General features: G+C 44.4%; 1 protein-coding gene across 4 annotated transcripts in view; it reads right to left on the bottom strand.

Moving 5' to 3' along the window:
- KIAA0232 (KIAA0232 ortholog) overlaps nucleotides 1-21,056 on the bottom strand; it is a 238,094-nt gene that overhangs the window by 126,680 nt on the left and 90,358 nt on the right. For all 4 annotated transcript variants that reach the window (XM_033949832.1, XM_033949813.1, XM_033949804.1 and 1 more), the window contains exon 6: nucleotides 3,832-3,910. In XM_033949832.1, coding sequence (XP_033805723.1) covers nucleotides 3,832-3,910 — 79 coding nt within the window. The remainder of the gene's footprint in view (nucleotides 1-3,831; nucleotides 3,911-21,056) is intronic.

Here is a 21,056-nt window from a genome sequence, read left to right as displayed (position 1 = left end):
AATAAAAATAGCTTACATTCAGTTGCTGAAATACAATTCCCAGAGAAGCTATGTAAAGATTGAAGAGTAATGTGAGCACGCAGATCCTTGTGGAATGCCCTTCCAAATAGACATTGTACCAGATACATGTCCATTACTGTTCATTCTAATTGATTGATCCTGAAAATACAAAACAAACCAATCATACACAGCACCTCCTATTTCCACCTCCATAAATTTATGTAACATATTTAATATTTACATTAAAGGCTCTAGCAGAGACCCATTTACAAAGTATGTATTCTTCCCAATTAATACTTCCAAATTAATAAAGTGTCTTTTGCTTATTTGTAAATGTGTCTCTACTAGAACCTTTAATTCAGTAGCATAATTAAATTAAATAATCACTACTGAAATTTAAGGGGATGGGGCGGAGTTGGATTTGATTTCCAGTGGGGACAGACTGGGATGGATTTGATTGCTGTCCCTGCGCAACTCTCTACTCTGCAGACAATTCCCATGTGCCTTCAGGGCTAGCTGAATGGCCCTCAGCTCCAACTGATTGATCAACCACTTCCTCTGAGATTCCAACCAGTGTACTTGGACTGTTTGCCCCTCTCAATGCATTCCCCAACCGCAAGATGAGGTGCAAAGCAGCTCTCCCTGCAATAGAGACTTTGGCGCTGGTTTTAAGAAAAGTTTGGACAAGTTCCTGGAGCAAACGTCCATAGTCTGTAACTGAGAAAGACATGGGGGGAAGCCACTGCATGGAATATTTGGCCAGGTACTAATGACCTGGATTGGCCACCATGAGAACGGGCTACTGGGCTTGATGGACCATTGGTCTAACCAAGTAAGGCTATTCTTATATTCTGATGTCCAAGATAGAGGCATCTAAGAATAAAGTTATTATTATTATTATTTGCAGACACAATGGGATAGAAACACAGAATGGAGCGACATAAGTGCGCCCTGGACTAAGGGGCAATATCTATGGTTGCCCCCATTGATCCCAACACCTGAAAGTGATGCCAAACTGTTGGTGTTGGCCTATCCTGAAAGTCACATGAACTTTGCAGGCTTCTAGTAGAAAAACGTATTTTCCTTCATGTTGAACTGGATTCCTAGCTACCCTAGGAACTGTGCGGGCTTCAGGTGGCTTTTTTTGGAAATTTATCACCCAGCCCAGATTGCTGTCCTCTCTTTGGCTTCAGACTGGGCTCATATTAGCCAATCGTCCAGATATGAATGCACCTGAATTCCCTCCTTACAGAGGTGTGCTGCTACCATAACCATCTTCTAAGTCTTTCTTGGGCACAATAAAGTATATAGAGCAATGTTTCTCAAACTGTGTGCCCTGAAGAGATTCCAAAAAGTTACTTTATTTGTAAAAATTCCCTTCATAAGTATACACTAGAATAGATGATATGCACATCGTTTATGCAAAAGTCTGTCAATGTTATGAGCATTTGTGTGTGTAAGCCCAGAAAAGCATCATTCTTTGATATGATTGGCCCTTGAAAACTAATGGCAAGTAATTTTATTATTATTTTTTATGCAGTAGTTATTCTAACTTGAGCAACAAAGCAATCAAGGCTTTGTTAACATTTGGATCTTCTTATCTTTATGAACTTGGATTTTCAGTTCTGACAAATTAATCAAAAAAGAGAGAACGAAAGTCAACTCCGCGGAATACGAGACATGGAGGGTCTTCAGGCAGCCATCCAGCTCAAACCTGGCATGAATCTAAGGTATGAGGGGTGTTCAATATTTATCTACCCGAGTATGAAAAAGTAGCATGTTGAAGCAAGTCTGTGCATGTGGTGACATGTCTCAAGGTTACTTATGCACAGTTGTGCGAATCAAGTAAGAAACTGCTAGATTTGGAGCATCGTTCAGTAATAACATTTCTCACAAAAGAAGGAAAAAAAGCCAAAAGAGATCCATGAACGTATGACTAAAGTTTATGGTGAGTCTGCTCCACGAATCTACCATCCTACGAAGTAAAATTTTGGAGCAAGCAGTTTAAGTAGGGTAGAGTCCATTGAAGATGACCCTCACACTAGATGGCCTGTGGAAACAACTTTCACAGAAATGTGCAAGAAAGTCAAGGATTTATTTATTTTAGTATTTATACTCCACTTCTAGCCTACGTGGTTTATATTCAGGTACGCAAGTATTTTTCCCCATCTGTCCCAGTGGGCTCACACTATCTAATGTACCTGGGGCAACTGAGGATTAAGTGACTTGCCCAGTGTAACAAGGAGCAGTGTTGGATTTGAACACACAACCTCAGGGTGCTGAGGCTGCAGCTCTAACCACTGCACCACACACTCCCATAAATTTAATTTTATAAAACGAATTAAGGTTTCCAAGGTTAGCGTAAGATGGGTTTTAAGAATGTTGATGCCATGCCAAAAGGCCACGAGTGTCCAGTGCTGTCAAAAGAACTTGGAGATGCTCCTTAAAAATGATCATCATTTGGTGACTGGAGATGAGACTTGGGTCTATTCACAGAGATTGTGTGAGTAAGTGAGTGAGAATTTGTTTGAGCTCCTAATCTATCTAATATACCAGGGGCAATGGGGGACCAAGCTTCCCGCACAGAGTCACAAGGAGCAGCGTGGGCCTGAACCCACAACTCTAGCCATATTTTAATGAAATAAAACCACTGAGAAGAATATAGCCATTTTGCCTCAAATTGAGATACACAAAGATTAGCATTTGGCAATGCTAGGAGTAGGACCGCTCTGTTCAGCGTGTTCTGTCAGCTGTGCTGGTCCTCTGCCCCAGAAAAAGAACTGACAGAGGTGACAGAGGACCAGTACAATCGACAGCACGCACCTGAGAAGAGCGATCCCACGTGTATTTTTTCTTCTTGCCTCTTATCAGGTAATCCTCATGGATGTGTTTTATGCGAATCTGCAATCTCCTTCCTTGCATTCTGGCTGCTGGAAGTAAGCAGAAGTGTTGGTAAGTGAAGCTCACAAAGTATTAGCAATCGCTCACACGTTCACCTTAGAAGAAACATAGCTGCAGACTACTACCTTTAGAGTCTGTGTCTTTCAGCAGCCAGAGATGTCCCAGGACCAGGAGCCCTATGCAGTACCAAAATACCTCGCAACCAAATAATAAAACCTGAAATTAAAGAAAAATAAACACAAGCAGAAGAGAGCGGCTCCTATCATCTCGCGTGTAGAGAGAAACTGATGAATTGCAGGACAGCCCAGAGTGAAGGGTTGGAAAAATGTAAATGAGTATCTCTACATAAGATCTCAGGATCATGACTGACACCCCAAGTGTTCAAGAATGATGTGCCTACTGCACTAGAAGTGTACATTTCTTGCTTTTAGTTTGCTTCTGATATCAAAGTCTGAATGCTCAGTGCAATTTCCTCATGTGTAACCTAAGCAATTCTGCAGGTCATAAAATTGGCCAGGGCTGTCACACTACTGTAATAAGAATACCACCCACAGATTAAAGCTAAACAGGAAACAAATGCTTATCAGCTAAATAACCAATTTCTCTTTGGCACTTTTGAGAACCTTTGCTCAAGATTTGAAAAAAATAAATAAATATTCACAGCCTTTCCTAACAAGTTAGTTGCCTCAGTCGGTCTGTTTTATATGTTAATACATATAAAAAAGAATTACAGTAAAACATATGCACTTACATGTAACATCTGTTTCATGGTTATAATTCCAGTCCTTAATTTCTTTTTATTAAGAATCATTTCAAGAAAGTAAAATGAAAATGTGCAGAATTTTTCAGTCATTTGATGTTTTTTCCATTACAGTCCACTCCCTCTTCCTCCAATCCAAAAACAAATTACAGTATACTACAAAAACTTACATTTCCACTTGATCCTTTGCTGCAGGAGATGCAGGTTCAGGAGATAAGTTCCCATCTAACTTTTTGTTAATCTTGTCCTCTAAATAAATAAATAAATAAAATAAATCAACCTTCATATTGTAATAGGAAAAATAAAGGTTGCATTATAAAAACATCTAGTAGAATGGCATAGGGAGGCATGCTGCTTAGGATTCTAGTACTTATGAGAAAAAGATAGGTTCTTACCTTGCTACTACTATCTTTTCTAATAGATAGGTGTGTCATTCTGGACCAGCGATCTCAAAGTCCCTCCTCGGGGGCCGCAATCCAGTCGGGTTTTCAGGATTTCCCCAATGAATATGCCTTGAAAGCAGTGCGTGGACATAGAGCTCATGCATATTCATTGGGGAAATCCTGAAAACCCGACTGGATTGCGGCCCTCAAGGAGGGACTTTGAGATCCCTGTTCTGGACAGATGGGCAATATCCCCATGCTTGCAAGCCGTGCAGAAGGAATCCACTTCAATTTTTAATCCCTCCTCCTTCACTAGAGGACTCTACCGCCCCCTTCAATTTGTACCAAAGCAGGTAATAGCCCTATATAGAAACACATGCAAAGAGGGGGGTATGGGAAACTCCCTGAATTACAACCCTTGTTCTGTTCTGAAATTATAACATGTTAAGCTTAACAATCAAAACATCAAAACAATAATGTCAAACAGAAACATTTTCTGTCTTATGTACGTATTATGTATGTAATGTTGTTTTGTTTTATTTTTAATACTGTGCATTTGCTGTGACCTGCTTTGTATAAAGCAGGATACAAATTAATAAATTTATGTAGCTCGAACAGTACCCCAATGTGTTACAGCAATACACTTCTCCCTACCTGTTGGCGGGGGTTAGGGGCAGAGCCGGTCCACGAATAGGCAAAAATCGCGAATAACTTTTGGCTGGCTCTGACCCACCACTGGACCTTACCTGGTGGTCTAGCGGTGACGCGGGGCAGGAGCGATCTTCCAACACTCCTGCCCCATGTCGAACCCAGAGCATCTGGTAGGCAGAGATGGGAGTACGCTGACACCTTCACCAAAACTCTCATGAGTTTATACAATAAATTTGCCATATAATCTCCAGCCATCAGAAGTTGAGGAGGGGGATTCCACTGCCTCACTCTCCAGGGTACCCAGTCGAGTTGTGCCACAAAGGATATCGCTGAAGCAGCCTTGATACCTAACATAGCTGCATCAAAAAGTTTCCTGAGAGCCACCACCTACCCAGCAGTCCTGCATATCTTAACACACCACCACCCTCACTGGGTAGAGAGGTGCATTTAGTCACCTGTGCCACCATGGAATCCACCCTGAGCTGACCCAAAACCTGCTGACACTCCTGTGCCACAGGATACAAGCGGAACATAGCTCTAGCAATTTTCTTTTCAGAGAGCCCTCCTGAAAGTCAAACTGCTCCGAGACCAGAGCACATTACAGGGGTTCAAGGAAGGTTTAGATAGGTTCCTAAAGGATAAGGGGATTGAGGGGTACAGATAGAAGTAGAGGTAGGTTAGAGAAATGGTCAGGAACCACTTCACAGGTCATAGATCTGATGGGCCGCCGCGGGAGCGGACCGCTGGGCGCGATGGACCTCTGGTCTGACCCAGTGGAGGCAACTTCTTATGTTCTTATGTAACACTCATTAGGCTGCCAGGGAAAGGTAGCCGATTGAGAGTACACACCACATAGCCAGGAGGAAGAAGTAGAAAGAACCAGCTGAGTGACTAAATTCAATTCCTGCAATGACTCAATTCAATGCAATGGCAGAGCTACAAACTTAAATAATTACAGGACAGTAAAATCATCCACAGAATCCAAGATCCCAAAGGGATCCATAGATCCAGCACACAGCCCCTGATCTCCTGCTCCGGAAAGTGCTGTATCTGCTAACAAGGGATCAGTAAGGGAACATCAGCATCCGGGAACCCAGATCAGGATCAGGTAGCGCAAAAGCCACTGCAGGCTGAGGCGATGATGTGCCCAAAGGCACCACACCACTAAGAAAAGCCGTGGTGACGGATTGAGAATGCTCAAGGGGAACACACTTGTTCTGAAACTCTGACTACAAAAATTTCATAAATTTAGAAAAAGTGACCGGCTCCTGGGGCGAAAAATCACCTTTAGATGACTTGCATTTGCGTTTCTTTGGCTGCGGAGGGTCTGAAGACTGGCTGACAGAAGTACCAGCACTGTCGAGCCCCGAAAGCAATGGTGGCTGCCCCGCCAGGCTAGCTGAATGTTTGGTCACCTGCTTCAGCTGGGGAGAAGTTAAGTTGGATGCTGTATCCCCCTCCCCCCAGCTGCACCACACAGCACATAATGCAAGGACACTTTAAAGGTGCTAAATTTGCGTAATACTGGCAAGATTGCGCAATCCTGCCAAGAATCCACATGAGGAGGGCCTAAGGACTCCATCCTAGCAGGTTTCTAAGAAAAATTTGCAGTTTTGAAGAAGCAGGGAACTTTAGAAAAGAAGATCACTAACAATCCAAGATAGCCGCTGTAAAAAAATATGCGCCAAATCGCAATATTTTTCACACTTCCCAAACTCTAAAAACAGTGATTTTAGCATTTTTCAGGAGGGGGAACATCTAGAAACAATGAAACCCCCATTTTTCCAATCTCCCCTGATGTCTCTCACAGGCTATCAGCCTGTGTACTCGCTGTGAAGGATCTGTGCTGCAGCCTGCTTCCAGCTCTCTCACAGTAGCTGGATGAGAAAATTAATTGCCTGAATGCTGGGAATGCTTCTACAAACCTGATCTTTGAGCTGCCAGTCAGACTGCTATGTCTAACTACACCTCCACTCCTGCGGACCAACAGATGTGCACCAGGATGAGAGGAGGTGCGACAACCCAGCTGGCACACTGCGAGACACCACTGAGGGTGCCTAACAGCCTGTGCTCCACAGAAAACTGCAGGTTGGCTAACAGTTGGAATCGGCCTGTCATATATATTGAAGTTCATTTTTCAAGCAGGCAGAACTTCAAAATCATTCCAAGCACTGAATTACCAAAAATGGGAAGAAATTACATTGAATTAAAATAAATGGGGAGAGCAGAACAAACACTCCTGCAGGCACGCATGTAGAAGGAAAGAACTGAAGGTGGACCTAGAGAGCCCAGTGAAGTACAACAGAGGAAGAACATAAGAATTGCTGCTGTTGGGCCAGACCAGTGGTCCATCGTGCCTAGCAGTCTGCTCCCGCGGCAGCCCTTAGGTCAAAGACCAGTGCTCTAACTAAGTCTAGCCTTACCTGCATACGATCTGGTTCATCAGGAACTTGTCTAACTTTGTCTTGAATCCCTGGAGGGTGTTTTCCCCTATATCAGCATCCAGAAGAGCGTTCCAGTTTTCTACCACTCTCTGGGTGAAGAACTTCTTCCTTAAATTCGTACGGAATCTATCCCCTTTTAATTTTAGAAAGTGCCCTATCATTCTCTCTACCTTGGACAGGGTGAACAACCTGTCTTTATCTACTAAGTCTATTCCCTTCATTATCTTGAATGTTTCAATCATGTCCCCCTCAGTCTCCTCGTTTCAAGGGAGAAGAGGCCCAGTTTCTCTAATCTCACTGTACGGCAACTCCTCCAGCCCCTTAACCATTTTAGTCGCTCTTCTCTGGATCATTTCGAGTAGTACCGTGTCCTTCTTCATGTACGGCACCAGTGCTGGACGCAGTATCCCAGGTGGGGACGTACCATGGCCCAGTACAGCGGCATGATAACCTACTCCGATCTGTGATCCCCCTCTTAATCATTCCTAGCATTCTGTTTGCCCTTTCTACCGTCACCATGCATTGCGCGGATGGCTTCATTGACTTGTCTATCAGTACTCCCAAGTCTCTTTCCTGGGGGGTCTCTCCAAGTACTGCACCGGACATCCTGTATTCGTGTATAAGATTTTTGTTACCGACATGCATCACCTTACACTTATCCACGTTAAACTTCATTTGCCATGTATTGGCCCATTTCTCAAGCGTGTTTATGTCACGTTGCAGGTCTTCGCAATCCTTCCGTGTCTTCACTACTCTGAATAACTTTGTATTGTCTGCAAATTTAATCACCTCACTCTTCGTACCAATTTCCAGGTCATTTATAAATATGTTGAAGAGCACGGGTCCAAGCACCGAACCCTGTGGAACACCACTCGTGACGCTTTTTCTGTCCGAGTATTGTCCATTTACCCCCCACTCTTTGTTTCCTATCCGCCAACCAGTTTTTAATCCACGTGAGTATTTCACCCTGAATTCCATGGCTCACAATTTTTCAAAGTAGTTGTTCATGTGGGACCTTGTCGAATGCCTTTTGAAAATCCAGATATACAATGTCGACTAAATCACCCATTTCTATCTGCCTGTTTACTCCCTCGAAGAAGTGCAATAAGTTCATCAAGCAAGATCTTCCTTTGCTGAAGCCATGCTGGCTGGTCCTCATCAGTTCGTGTCCGTCAAGGTGATCAGCGCCTCTACCATCTTTCCCAGTACCGAGGTCAGACTCACTGGTCTGTAGTTTCCTGGATCTCCCCTCGAACCTTTCTTTGAAGATTGGTGTAACATTCGCCACTTTCCAGTCTTCCAGAATCCTTCCTGATTTGATTGACAGATTGGCTATTCGTTGGAGCAGTTCAGCTATAACCTCCTTCAGTTCGATTACCCTCGGATGGATGCCGTCCATTCCCAGGGATTTATTACTTTTAAGCCTATCAATCTGTCTACATACCTCTACTATACTGATCGTTAACCCTGTCAGTTTCCCGTCTTCGTTTCCTGCATATAGCGTGTTGGCTTCCAGTATGTTGTGTATATCCTCTTCGGTAAATACAAACACAAAAAATGTGTTCAGTTTGTCGGCGATGGCTTTGTCCTCCTTTAGCACTCCCTTTATTCCATGGTCATTCAGCGGCCCCACCGCTTCCTTCGCGGGTCATTTCCCCTTGATATATCGAAAGAGCAGCTTGAAGGTTTTGCCTCCTTGGCTATTTTTTCCTCAAAGTCTCTTTTGGCCCCTCTTACTGCCTTATGGCACCTGCTTTGATGTTTGTGTTTTTTTCCAGTTTTCATCTGTTTTTGATCTTTTCCATTCTTTAAACGAAGTCTTCTTGTCTCTGATCGCTTCCTTCACTGCTACAGTGAGCCACTCCAGTTCCTTGTTCTTTTTCCTCTTGGATCCATTGGTGATACGCGGCATATAAAGATTTTGCGCCTCGGTGACTGTGTCCTTAAAAAGGGACCATGCATGCTCTAGCGTTTTTACAGTGCTTATCCTCTTCTTAATCTTCTTCCCCACCATGAGTCTCATCCCTTCGAATTCCCTTTTCGGAAGTTTAGTGCTGTGGCCGTCGTTCTGGATCGATGTTTTGCCCCTGTGTCCAGGTTGAAGTGGATCATATTTTGATCACTGCTTCTAGCATCCCTTCTACATGATCTACACCTTCTGCAGCAGTATGTGGCTATGGGGAAATAACCCTACTGTCTAGAATGTCTCACTTAAAGCACTGGTAATAATTTTATATCAATTATCTTCATATTAATGAGTTGACATTCCATAACAGTTCTATATTCATTCACAATAAATCTATTGTAGAAAAAGAAATTATAATACTATCTCTCTCTTTTCAGTCCAAACTTTGCAGTTTTTTTAATCCATCAACCAGCAGGTTGAGATAGAAAACATAGAATTGTGGGAGGTCCAAGATGGCGGCAGCATGGAGTCGGCATCTCTAATGGCGAACTACTAGAGGAATGAGCCAAGATGCCTCATTCGAAACACAAGGAGCATCTGAACCAATTCCCCTGCAGTAAAGATGTCTACCCCTGCGCAATGCTCAATTTTGGAGTTTACCGCCACCTTCATGGGTTTCCGCACCGAGACCGGAGAGTTGTCGAGAACCTGAACTTAGAGGTTTCTCTCTCCTCTCCAGCAGATGTTCCCCCACCACGTCCTGCTTCAATCGTGGCTCAGTTGGGAGAGCCCTGCATAGTTTCTCACACAGGGGAGATCCCAAATTCAGGGACTAAAGCCACAAGACATCCGAAGGAGCAGCAAGATTTGGGAGCTAGACTGGGGGCTTGCTCTCAATTAAGAAAACCTGTGGTGATGACACTAGAGAGCATCTGAGAAGCTCTCCCTAAGCTGAATACCACTCACACAATTACTGATACTGCCCATCTCTAACTGATACGACTTACATCTCACTACGCCTCACACAACATGGCAATTTTTAACAAACACCAACTACTACTAGGGATACTGTACCTAATATACTCTAGATGCTGGGGAAATGAAGACAAATCCCCTCAACCTATTCATACCTATCTCTCTTGGCACGGACCAACCAAATCAACAAACTCCCACAAACTCAAAAAAAACTACCCAGAACAAGGCCCACTTCAAATCCCAGCGATAAACACCACCCATAAACCCCACAAACCATACAGGAACAAGACCAATAACAGAAACCTAAAAAAGCTAACATATTCTGAAACTCCAACCCCAACCAGCTACGAAAAAGACAGACATTATCATGAAAGAAATCCTACCACAAGGATACAAAATACTCCCACTATCAAGAAGCTGGAAAAAAAGGAGGCGGTCTAGCGATCATACTAAAAGAACCCTTTGATTACATCAAGACAGATTTCAAAACTTCAGAAAACCGAGAAATACTACCTTGCAAAATCACTAACGCCCAATTAGAAGAATCACTAACTACAACTCTTTTTTATATCCCACCCAAAAAATGATCAAACGCCAGAATAGAATTTTTTGAATTCCTAACCGTAAATACCCTAAAAGGATCATACAATCTACTTCTGGGGGAACATAAACATACACCTAGAACAAAACGGAAAGCCAAAAGTAACCAAAATTGCGAACTTCCTAATGTTACTCGATTTTCCAACTCCAGACACAGAGATAACCCATGAAAAAGGACACAAACTAGACATGATTACCTTCTCTCACAAAGAAACCCTAGACCCAAAAATACAATACTATACAGGGACCTGGGAAAAATGCATCTGGTCAGACCACTATATTGGCAACTTCGACCTACGCTGGCAAAAACAGAGTTCACAACCGAAATACAAAAGCAAAAATACGAAAACAATAACCAGTCGTGGTATTATAAACCCTACTGAATTCTGGGCTCACTATGAGCTGTGTCCCACAACCACCGAAATACAGGAATTCCCAACAAGATGGAAAAATTCAGTAAAGAATTTTTAGACCAAATAGCTCCATACCAAACATACAAAAAGAAAGATAGACCACCAAATGAATGGTTTGACTCAGAACTACTAACCAACAAACAGGAACTCAGAAAACTGGAGAGAATCTGGTAAAAAACAAAGAAACAGACAAGACAAACTGGAAACAAAAAATGAAAGTTTATAAAATCTGATCAAAGAAAACCGCACAAAGCATTACACACAAAAAATAGGCACATAAAAAATAAATAAAGAATTGTTCAAGCTAGTAAAATCGTTAATAGACACAACACAAATCCTGAAAAAGGACAATGAGAGCACCCCATCTGCTCATACCCTAGCCAGCTTTTTAAAAAATAAAATCACAGACCTAAGAGCAACTCTACCCACATCCACAACTAATACATTTCACTACCTTGAACCCCACAATCAGGATTCCAGAGCAGACATGATCTGGGACCACTTCAAGTTCCCAAACTAGCATCAGTTCCTAAGTTTATTCAATAAATACACCAAATCAAACTGCCTATTCAACAAATGTCCCCCTAAAATCATGACAGTTGCCCCACCAGACTTCAAAAAGGAACTATTCACTTGGCTAACAACCGCCCTTACAAACGGAACATTATCTAATTGTTCTAGTTCTGCCCAGTTGCCAAGTCTATTTAATTGTTTAAGTTCTGCCCAATTGCTAAGGTTCACCAGATCCTATTCATTTGTTTAAGCTCCGCCCAATTGCTAAGCTCCGCCCAATTGCTAAGGTCCACCAGATTCTTTTTAATTGCTCTAGTTCTGCCCAATTGCCTAGACTTCCCTCTATCCCTGATTTCCCCCCACCCCTGAAAGGCTTCCCCAACCCCACCATGAAGCCACACTTGTGGATTTTTCTTCTCCTTCTCTGCTCATCCTCCAATATCACCCTCTGCTGAAACCTCCCTCTCCCAACTTACCCGACCCCCTATTTGCCCCGGCAGCAAAATCTCCACGCTATTGCGCACCAGAAATCACCCTTTAAAAAAAACCCCACGAAGAATCAATCATGCCTCCTTAAAGCCTATTCCCCCTGCCAACCTTCCCAACCATGCCTCTGACTCTCTCACCTCTGTCCCGTCACTTTACTGCAATGCCAGATCTGCATGCAACACAACCCAAATTTTGAAGGACCTACTTGAAGATCTTGACCCCGGATTCCTATTCATCTCAGAATCATGGATTGCAAAAGACGACACATTCACACAAAACGAGCTTTGTTCCCATGGCTATCAAGGCTTCTTCTCCCCCAGAATTAACCAAAAAGGAGGTGGCTTGGCGCTCCTCCACAAATCTTTCTTCGATGTCCAGCTTCTCGAAAAGGGTAGCCATGCCTTTCTAGAATATATGCTAGTCTCTGTCAATGACGAACTCCATCCTCACCCACTGGGCATCCTGCTATTATATCGTCCACCATCCCCCTGGAACAAATCCTCTGAACCCCTCCTCGAGACCATTATAAACACCTTCCTCAAATTTCAAAGATTACTAATCATTGGGGATATTAATTTCCACCTAAACGATACCTCCAACAAAGATGCAACTGATTTCACTAACTTCCTCACTTCTTTAGGCTCCCCCCCCCCCCCCCCGGCACTCTCTCTAACCCATGAAAAGGGGCATACGCTAGACATCATCAGTTTCCTCGATCTCACCGACTACAAAACTTCGGTCGATGACACTCGCTGGGAACTTGTCAATTGGTCCGACCACTTCCTTGGGGCTTTCTGCCTCCCCATTTTCATGTCTCACCTCGAATCCCCACCTCGTCCCTCAAACTCCATTACCTTCCGAAAAAAAATTGCTAGCGAATTGTTCTGGACCAAATTCCTCAACCTAATTTCCACCATTCCTAACCCTCCAAATCCTGAATCCAACTGGCACAACTGGATCACCCTCTCTAAGACCACCTACCACTCCCTCGCACCACTATCTACTAAAACTGTCTCCTACTCCCGCAAGGCCCCTTGGTACTTTCCATATCACAGAGAACTGAAGCAGAAATGTCGAATACTGGAACGCAAATGGAAAAAATCTAAATCCCCCACAGACAGATAGTCCTGGAGGGTTAATATCAAGTCCTACAATTCTGAATTAAAAAAAGCAAGGAAGAACTACTACAGTAACAAAATCTCCAGATCGTCAACCAAAGTAATACATTGTTTAACATCTGGCTCTCCATATCCTCCAAAAATGACTCCATCATACTCCCTTCCTCTCCATCTGCTGACGATTTAGTGAAATTTTTCAACGAGAAAGTCACTACCTTACGACGCTCGTTCCCACCAACACCCTTCTACAACTCCCTGGTGCCCACTGACTCCAACCCTACACTAACCATATCCCAGTAGACAGATCCTGGACCGCCTTCGAGCTCATATCTGATTCCCAGGTCGCTAAACTCTGCCTCAAGTTGAAATCCTGCAACTGCACCTTGGAACCTTTCCCCTCCTACCTATACGAGAAAATTCCCACACAAGCCATCTCATCTCTCACCAAACTTATAAAATTCTGCCCTACTTTCAGTCCTATTTTCTGCTGAAATGGGACACATCGCCTTATCCCCACTACTGAAAAAAGCTGATCTAGACCCCTCCACACCATCCAGCTATCGCCCAATAGCAAACATCCCTCTCCTGACCAAGATGCTGGAGTCCATCATATCTACCCAACTATCATCCTATCTTGAGAGATTCTCCATTCTCCTACTCTACCAACATGACTTCAGACCCAACTTCAGCACCAAATCCCTACTGGCCTCATTAATCTCAAAGGTCCAACAACTTCACTCTTGCAATAACCAGCAATGGAAATTCGCTGTTCTTCTTCAATTCGACCTTTCTGCAGCTTTTGACATTGTCCATCATGATATACTAATTCTCCAACTCTGAAATTGGCATAAACTCAACAGTCTTAGATTGGTTCTCAAAATTCTTACGTTCCCCCTCCTACTCCGTTAACATGAATGGCTCCTCGTCCCTCCCTTGGAAACTGATCTGTGGAGTTCCTCAGGGTTCACCTCTATCCCCGATTCTTTTCAATATTTATATGTCCTCCCTGAAACTCCTCTAACTATCCCCCTTGGAAACACTTTACACTTACGCTGATGACATCCTTGTCCTCCTCGAGACCGACTCTAATCTCACCAATCTCTCCGAGAACATCTCTTCATGTATTTCGAACCTTCAATCCTGGGGTCTCACCGTACAAATGAAACTAAACGAGACCAAAAGAAAACTACTTTGGCTCGGCCCAAAATTAGATCAGCTACCTACCCTCATCCCACTATCTTCTGGCACCACATTGCAGCTTGAGCACTCAAGTAAAGTTCTGGGCATCATCATTGATTCTACACTGTCCTTCAATGACCACCTTAACTCCCTAGTAAAAAAATGCTTTTTCAATCTTCACATGTTAAGGAAAGTGAGATCCTGCTTCCATCAACAACACTTTGCTGTCCTCGTACAATCCATCATTCTTTCCAGACTGGATTACTGTAATTCCATCTACTTAAGCCTAACAAAGAAGAGCCTTCATACAGATTCAGAACACCGCGGCTAAACTAATCTTCGCAAAAAGCAAATTTGACCACGTCTCCCCGCTTATGTCTAAGCTTCACTGGCTCTCAGTAATCCTTAGGGTCCACTACAAATGCGCCTGCCTAGCCTTCAAATCTCTACACAGCATCCTTCCTCCCCTTTTTCCACTATCATGGAACTCCTCGAATCCCAACACCACCAGATTCACTCAAAAATTCAAACTATCCTTCTCCTCTTTAAAAGACAAATCTCCTTCAGGAAAATTAGGGACATCCATCGTCTTCAGGATCACCAAACTGTAGAACAGCTTTACTGCCCCGCTTCGGAGTCTAGGCTCCCTCCAACTCTTCCGAAAACATTTGAAAACTTGGCTTTACTCTAAAATATAATTGACCTCTCCCTATTCAATATACTAAGTCCCTCTAAACTTTCTCTTTACTAAGTCCTTCTACTTTCGTTGGAGTTCCTTCCATATCTATTCCTATAAACCATGTCGAGCTCTACTTCTGTGGAGATGATGCTAAACTTAAGGCTGTTTAGTTTTAGTTTATTAAACAAGGACATGGGACACATACTGATTACACCTATCCCCAAAGATCAGAAAAACTCAACAGCACTGACATCCAATTACAGACCCATAGCAAGCATTCCCCTTTTCACAAAGCTACAGGAAGGATTGGTCAACCTACAACTAGTAAACTACCTAGACAAATTTAACATCCTCAGTGAACACCAATCAGGTTTAGGAAAGGATACAGCACAGAAACTGTCATAGCTTCCATACTAAACCACCTCTATGATCTTTTCAGCAAAGGCAAAAGCGCTTTGATTCTGCAATTAGACCTTGGCAGTGCGTTTGACCTAGTAGACCATGAAATCATGCTACTGTGCCTTGATGCAATGGGAATCTCGGGAAAGGTAAAGAAATGGTTCCAAGAATTCCTAACAAATAGATCCTACCAAGTAACCAGCAATGGAAATTACTCCAAACCATGGAAAAACCCATCGGGGGTCCCCCAAGGCTCCCTACTATCACCCACATTGTTCAACATCTACATCGCATCCTTAGGTCACCTACTACAAAAATTAAACTTAAAGCACTATATATACGCAGTCGATATATCGATCCTAATCCCCTTAAATGACATCACAAATTAAATTATAGATAACCTCTCACACACAATGATAGAAATCGAAAAATGGACCACCAACTTCAAACTGAAACTAAACACAAAGAAAACAAGTCTTTTTGGCAAGCCCCAATGACAAAATAACGAGAATATCGTTAAAAATAAACAACCACGAATACCCAATATCCAAAACTATAAAAATACTGGGTATCACACTAGATACACACCTAACCATGGCTGACCACAAACTTACTGGTGAAGAAATGCTTTTATATGCTGTGGAAAGCACAGTTACTTACCGTAACAGGTATTATTCAGGGACAGCAGGCAGATATTCTTGACTGATGGGTGACGGCACCGACGAAGCCCCAGTACGGACAATTTTAGAGTGATTGCACTCTAAGAACTTAGAAAGTTCTAGCTAGGCTGCACCGCGCATGCGCCTTCCCGCCCGACGGAGCCGTGCGGTCTCCAGTTAGGATAAGCCAGCTAAGAAGCCAACCCGGGGAGGTGGGAGGGACGCAAGAATATCTGCCTGCTGTCCCTGGATAACACCTGTTACGGTAAGTAACTGTGCTTTATCCCAGACAAGCAGGCAGCATATTCTTGACTGATGGGTGACCTCCAAGCTAACAAAAAGAGGGATGGAGGGAAGGTTGGCCATTAGGAAAATAGATTTTGTAAAACAGATTGGCCAAAGTGTCCATCTTGTCTGGAGAATGAATCCAGACAATAGTGAGATGTAAAAGTATGAACTGAGGACCAAGTAGCAGCCTTGCAGATTTCCTCAATGGAAATGGAGCGGAGGAAAGTTACAGACACTGCCATAGCTCTAACTTTGTGGCCCGTGACAGAACCTACCAGTGTCAGTCCCGACTGAGCATAACAGAAAGAAACGCAAGCAGCAAGCCAATTGGATAAAGTGCGTTTATAAACAGGATGACACATCTTGTTAGGGTCAAAAGACAAAAAAAGTTGAGGAGATGATCTGTGAGGCTTAGTGCGTTCGAGATAGTAAGCCAAAGCACGTTTACAGTCCAAGGTATGTAAAGCCTGTTCACCTAGATGAGAATGAGGCTTCGGGAAAAAAACAGGTAGGACAATGGACTGGTTAAGATGAAAGTCAGACACAACCTTAGGGAGAAACTTTGGATGGGTACGCAGAACCACCTTATCATGGTGAAAAATAGTGAAAGGTGGATCGGCCACTAGTGCATGTAACTCACTGACCCTCCTGGCAGAGGTGAGAGCAATAAGACCACTTTCCAAGTGAGAAATTTGAAATGTGCTGTGGCCAAAGGTTCAAAAGGAGGCTTCATTAAGGCGGAAAGAACTACATTGAGATCCCAGACCACAGGAGGGGGCTTGAGAGGTGGTTTCACGTTGAAAAGGCCCCGCATGAACCTGGAAACCAAAGGATGAGCAGAGAGGGATTTTCCATGAATTGGCTCATGAAAGGCAGCAATGGCACTGAGATGAACTCTGATAGAAGTAGATTTGTGACCAGTCCAACACCAGGCCCACTGTTAGAGACGTGGGATTATGGTGATGCAAGAGGCACCAGGAAGAAAACCGAGACCACTTCTGTTGATAACAATGAAGGGTGGTCGGTTTCCTGGCAGCATCAACGATAGAACGGACAGGCTGAGAAAGAAGTGAGTGAGCCGAAGTTAGCCCGAGAGATACCAAGCTGTCAGGTGTAGAGACTGTAAGTTGGGATGCAGTAGGGACTGTTGATGCTGAGTAAGCAGAGAAGGAAACAGTGGAAGAAGTATGGGCTCCCTGGAACTGAGTTGAAGTAGAAGGGAGAACCAGTGTTGCCTGGGCCACCGTGGAGCGATGAGAATCATGATGGCTTGTTCCCTCCTGAGCTTGAACAATGTCCGCAGCATGAGAGGTAGAGGAGGAAATGCATAGAGGAAGAGATTGGTCCAATCCAGGAGAAATGCATCGGGTGCCAGACGGTGAGGGGAGTAGAGTCTGGAGCAAAAGAGGGGCAGTTGATGATTGTGAGGAGCTGCAAAAAGGTCCACCTGAGGAGTGCCCCATTGAGCGAAAATGGACTGAAGAGTCATGGGATCGAGAGTCCATTCGTGAGGTTGGAGAATTCTGCTGAGATTGTCTAAGGAATTCTGCTCCCCTTGAATGTAGACAGCTTTCAGGAATAAATGACGAGCTGTCGCCCAAGACCAAATCCGTTGGGCTTTCTGATACAACAGGCGAGAGCCCGTCCCACCCTGTTTGTTGATGTAGTACATTGCAACTTGATTGTCTGTGCAAAGGAGTAGTACTTGAGGAAAGAGGAGATGTTGGAATGCCCTGAGGGCGTAAAACATCGCTCGGAGCTCCAGGAAATTGATGTGATGTTTCTTTTCCCGGGCAGTCCAAAGACCCTGATTTTGGAATTCGTTCAAGAGAGCTCCCCAGGCATAGGGGGATGCATCTGTGGTGATGACTAGATGATGAGGAGGTAAATGGAACAGTAGACCTCTGGATAGATTTGAAGATGTCAACCACCAAAGTAGCGACTGTCGAAGAGACGATGTCACAGATATGTGTTATGAGCAAGGATCTGTCGCTTGAGACCACTGGGTTGCCAGGGTCCATTGAGGAGTGCGCAGGTGAAGACGTGCGAAGGGGGTGACATGCACCGTCGATGCCATATGCCCCAAGAGCACCCTCATGTGATTTGCAGAGATGGTAATCTGTTGAAACACCTGCAGACAGAGATGAAGGATGGTCTGAAGGCAGTTGGATGGAAGAAACGCCCTCATGAGAACAGTGTCCAGAATGGCGCCAATGAATTGAAGTCGCTGGGTTGGAATGAGGTGCGACTTGGGAAGATTGATTTCGAAACCCAACAGTTGAAGAAATCGAATGGTCTGGTTGGTGGCAAGAAGAACCGCTTGAGGGGAATGAGCCTTGATCAGCCAGTCGTCCAGATAAGGGAAGACTTGAAAATTGTGAGAGCGGAGATAGGCTGCTACCACAATCAGACACAATCAGACTGGGAGAGGAGGCCAGACCGAAGGGTAGCACCTTGTACTGGTAATGAGTTTGATTGATGAGAAAGCGTAGGTATTGTCTGGACGCCAGATGGATAGGAATATGTGTGTAGGCCTCTTTGAGATCGAGGGAGCATAGCCAGTCGCCCTGAGAAAGAAGAGGGTAGAGTGTGGCAAGAGAGAGCATTTTGAACTTCTCCTTGACCAAACATTTGTTGAGATCTCCGAGATCTAATATAGGTCTGAGGTCTCCGGTCTTTTTGGGAACTAGAAAGTACCGGGAGTAAAATCCCTGACCTCGCTGATCTGGAGGAACCTCTTCGATGGCATTGAGAAGAAGGAGGGATTGAACCTCTTGAGTGAGAAGGAGGAATTGAGACCTGTTGGAAGCAGACTCTTTTGGAAGGCCTAATGGAGGAGGAGTCTGAAAATTGAGGGAGTAGCCGTGGGCGATGATAGAGAGCACCCATTGATCGGTGGTAATTACCTCCCATAGGCCCAGAAAGAATTGGAGGCGACCTCCGATAGGTTGTGGAAGAGGACATGAGGGAGGAAGACTGGCAATGCCCTGGAGAAGAGAGTTAAAAGGGCTGAGTTGGTTTAGGCTGAGCAATAGGTTTTATTGCAAGCTGTTGTTGGCGAGTCTGTTGGTGCTGCTGTTGCCGCTCTCTTCGAGGCTGGGGAGGATGAGGCTGAATCGGCCGAGTGGAGAAACGACGCTGATACGACGTCTGCTGTCTAAAAGGACGAGCAGGAGGGGGCTTCTTTTTGGTTTTCAATAAGGTATCCCACCTCGTCTCATGAGCAGAAAGCTTCTGGGTGGTGGTATCCAGAGATTCTCCAAACAGCTCGTCACCCAGGCAAGGAGCATTGGCAAGGCAGTCCTGGTGGTTAACATCAAGTTCTGAGACGCAAAGCCATGCTAATCGTCTCATAGCTACAGACATTGCAGTAGTTCGGGATGTCAGTTCAAATGTGTCATAGATGGAACGGACCATGAACTTCCTGAGCTGAAAAAGACTGGCAGTACATTGCTGAAAAGCAGAAAGCTTGCGGTCTGGAATATATTTTTGAAAAGTGGCCATTTAAAGTGGCCATTTGCTGAGTAAGATGTTTCAGGTAAATCGAGAAGTGAAATGCATAGTTACCTGAATGGTTGGCCAACATAGCATTCTGGTAAAGTCGTTTACCGAATTTGTCCATAGCCTTGCCCTCTCTGCCAGGAGGGACAGAAGCATACACACTGGAGCCTGCAGATTTCTTCAGGGTGGACTCCACCAGAAAAGATTCATGTGGCAGCTAAGGCTTGTCAAACCCTGGAATGGGAATAACTTTATAAAGTGATTCCAGTTTTCTTAGAGCTCCTGGGATGGTGAGAGGAGTCTCCAGATTTTTATAAAAAGTTTCCCTTAAGATATCATGAAGGGGTAATTTCAAAAATTCTTTGGGAGGTTGGTCAAAATCCAAAGCATCAAGGAATGCCTTGGACTTTTTAGAATCAGACTCTAATGGGATTGAAAGGGTGTCTGACATCTCCTTAAGAAACTTAGTGAAGGAAGTGTGCTCCGGCTTACTAGCAGGATCCTGCACAGATGGATCAGCCTCATCCGATGAAAAGTCATCATCGGTACCGAGGGGGTCCTCGGAATCATCCCATAAATCAGGGTCACGTACCGATGGAAGGCGGCCCTGAGATAGAGGAGTAGAGGATTCGGTATGTCTGGTTTTACGTACCGATTTGCCGGAACGCATCGACACCGTACCTGGTGAATGTAAAGCGGTACAGGTGTCAGAAAGCGGTACCGGATCGTAGACTGAGTGAACAGCTCGACGTAGAGACTTTGGTTCTGCCGACAAAATAGGCATAGACATGGAAGAGGTAGATTTAAGTGGTGCCGATAACGTCGATGCTGACAAAATAGGCTGGTCGACGATCAGTACCGTATGCTCAATGGGTACCGACACTGGAAGGTTCGGAGTTAGAAGAGCCGGGAGGAGGTGTTGTAACTGCTCCTTAAGCTGGACCTGGAGAATGGATGCTATGCGTTCATCCAGGGATGGTCCCGATGGCACCGGTACCGCTTTTTTCTTGCTCGGTACCTGTGGTGCAGCTCGACACTCAGGCGAAGTCGATGCCGATGAAGAGGCAGTAACTTCTATGGGAGCGGAGCGTTTACGGGGCCGGCGCACAGTCTGCAGGACTTGGCTCACTGCATGTTCGACTGGCGGGCCGAGAACTGTAGGGGATGGCTTCTTAGCCGGCTTACCTGTGGGGTGCGA

Source organism: Geotrypetes seraphini, chromosome 1, assembly GCF_902459505.1.
Source record: "Geotrypetes seraphini chromosome 1, aGeoSer1.1, whole genome shotgun sequence".
Taxonomy (NCBI): domain Eukaryota; kingdom Metazoa; phylum Chordata; class Amphibia; order Gymnophiona; family Dermophiidae; genus Geotrypetes; species Geotrypetes seraphini.
This window is presented reverse-complemented; position numbering and strand designations above follow the sequence as displayed.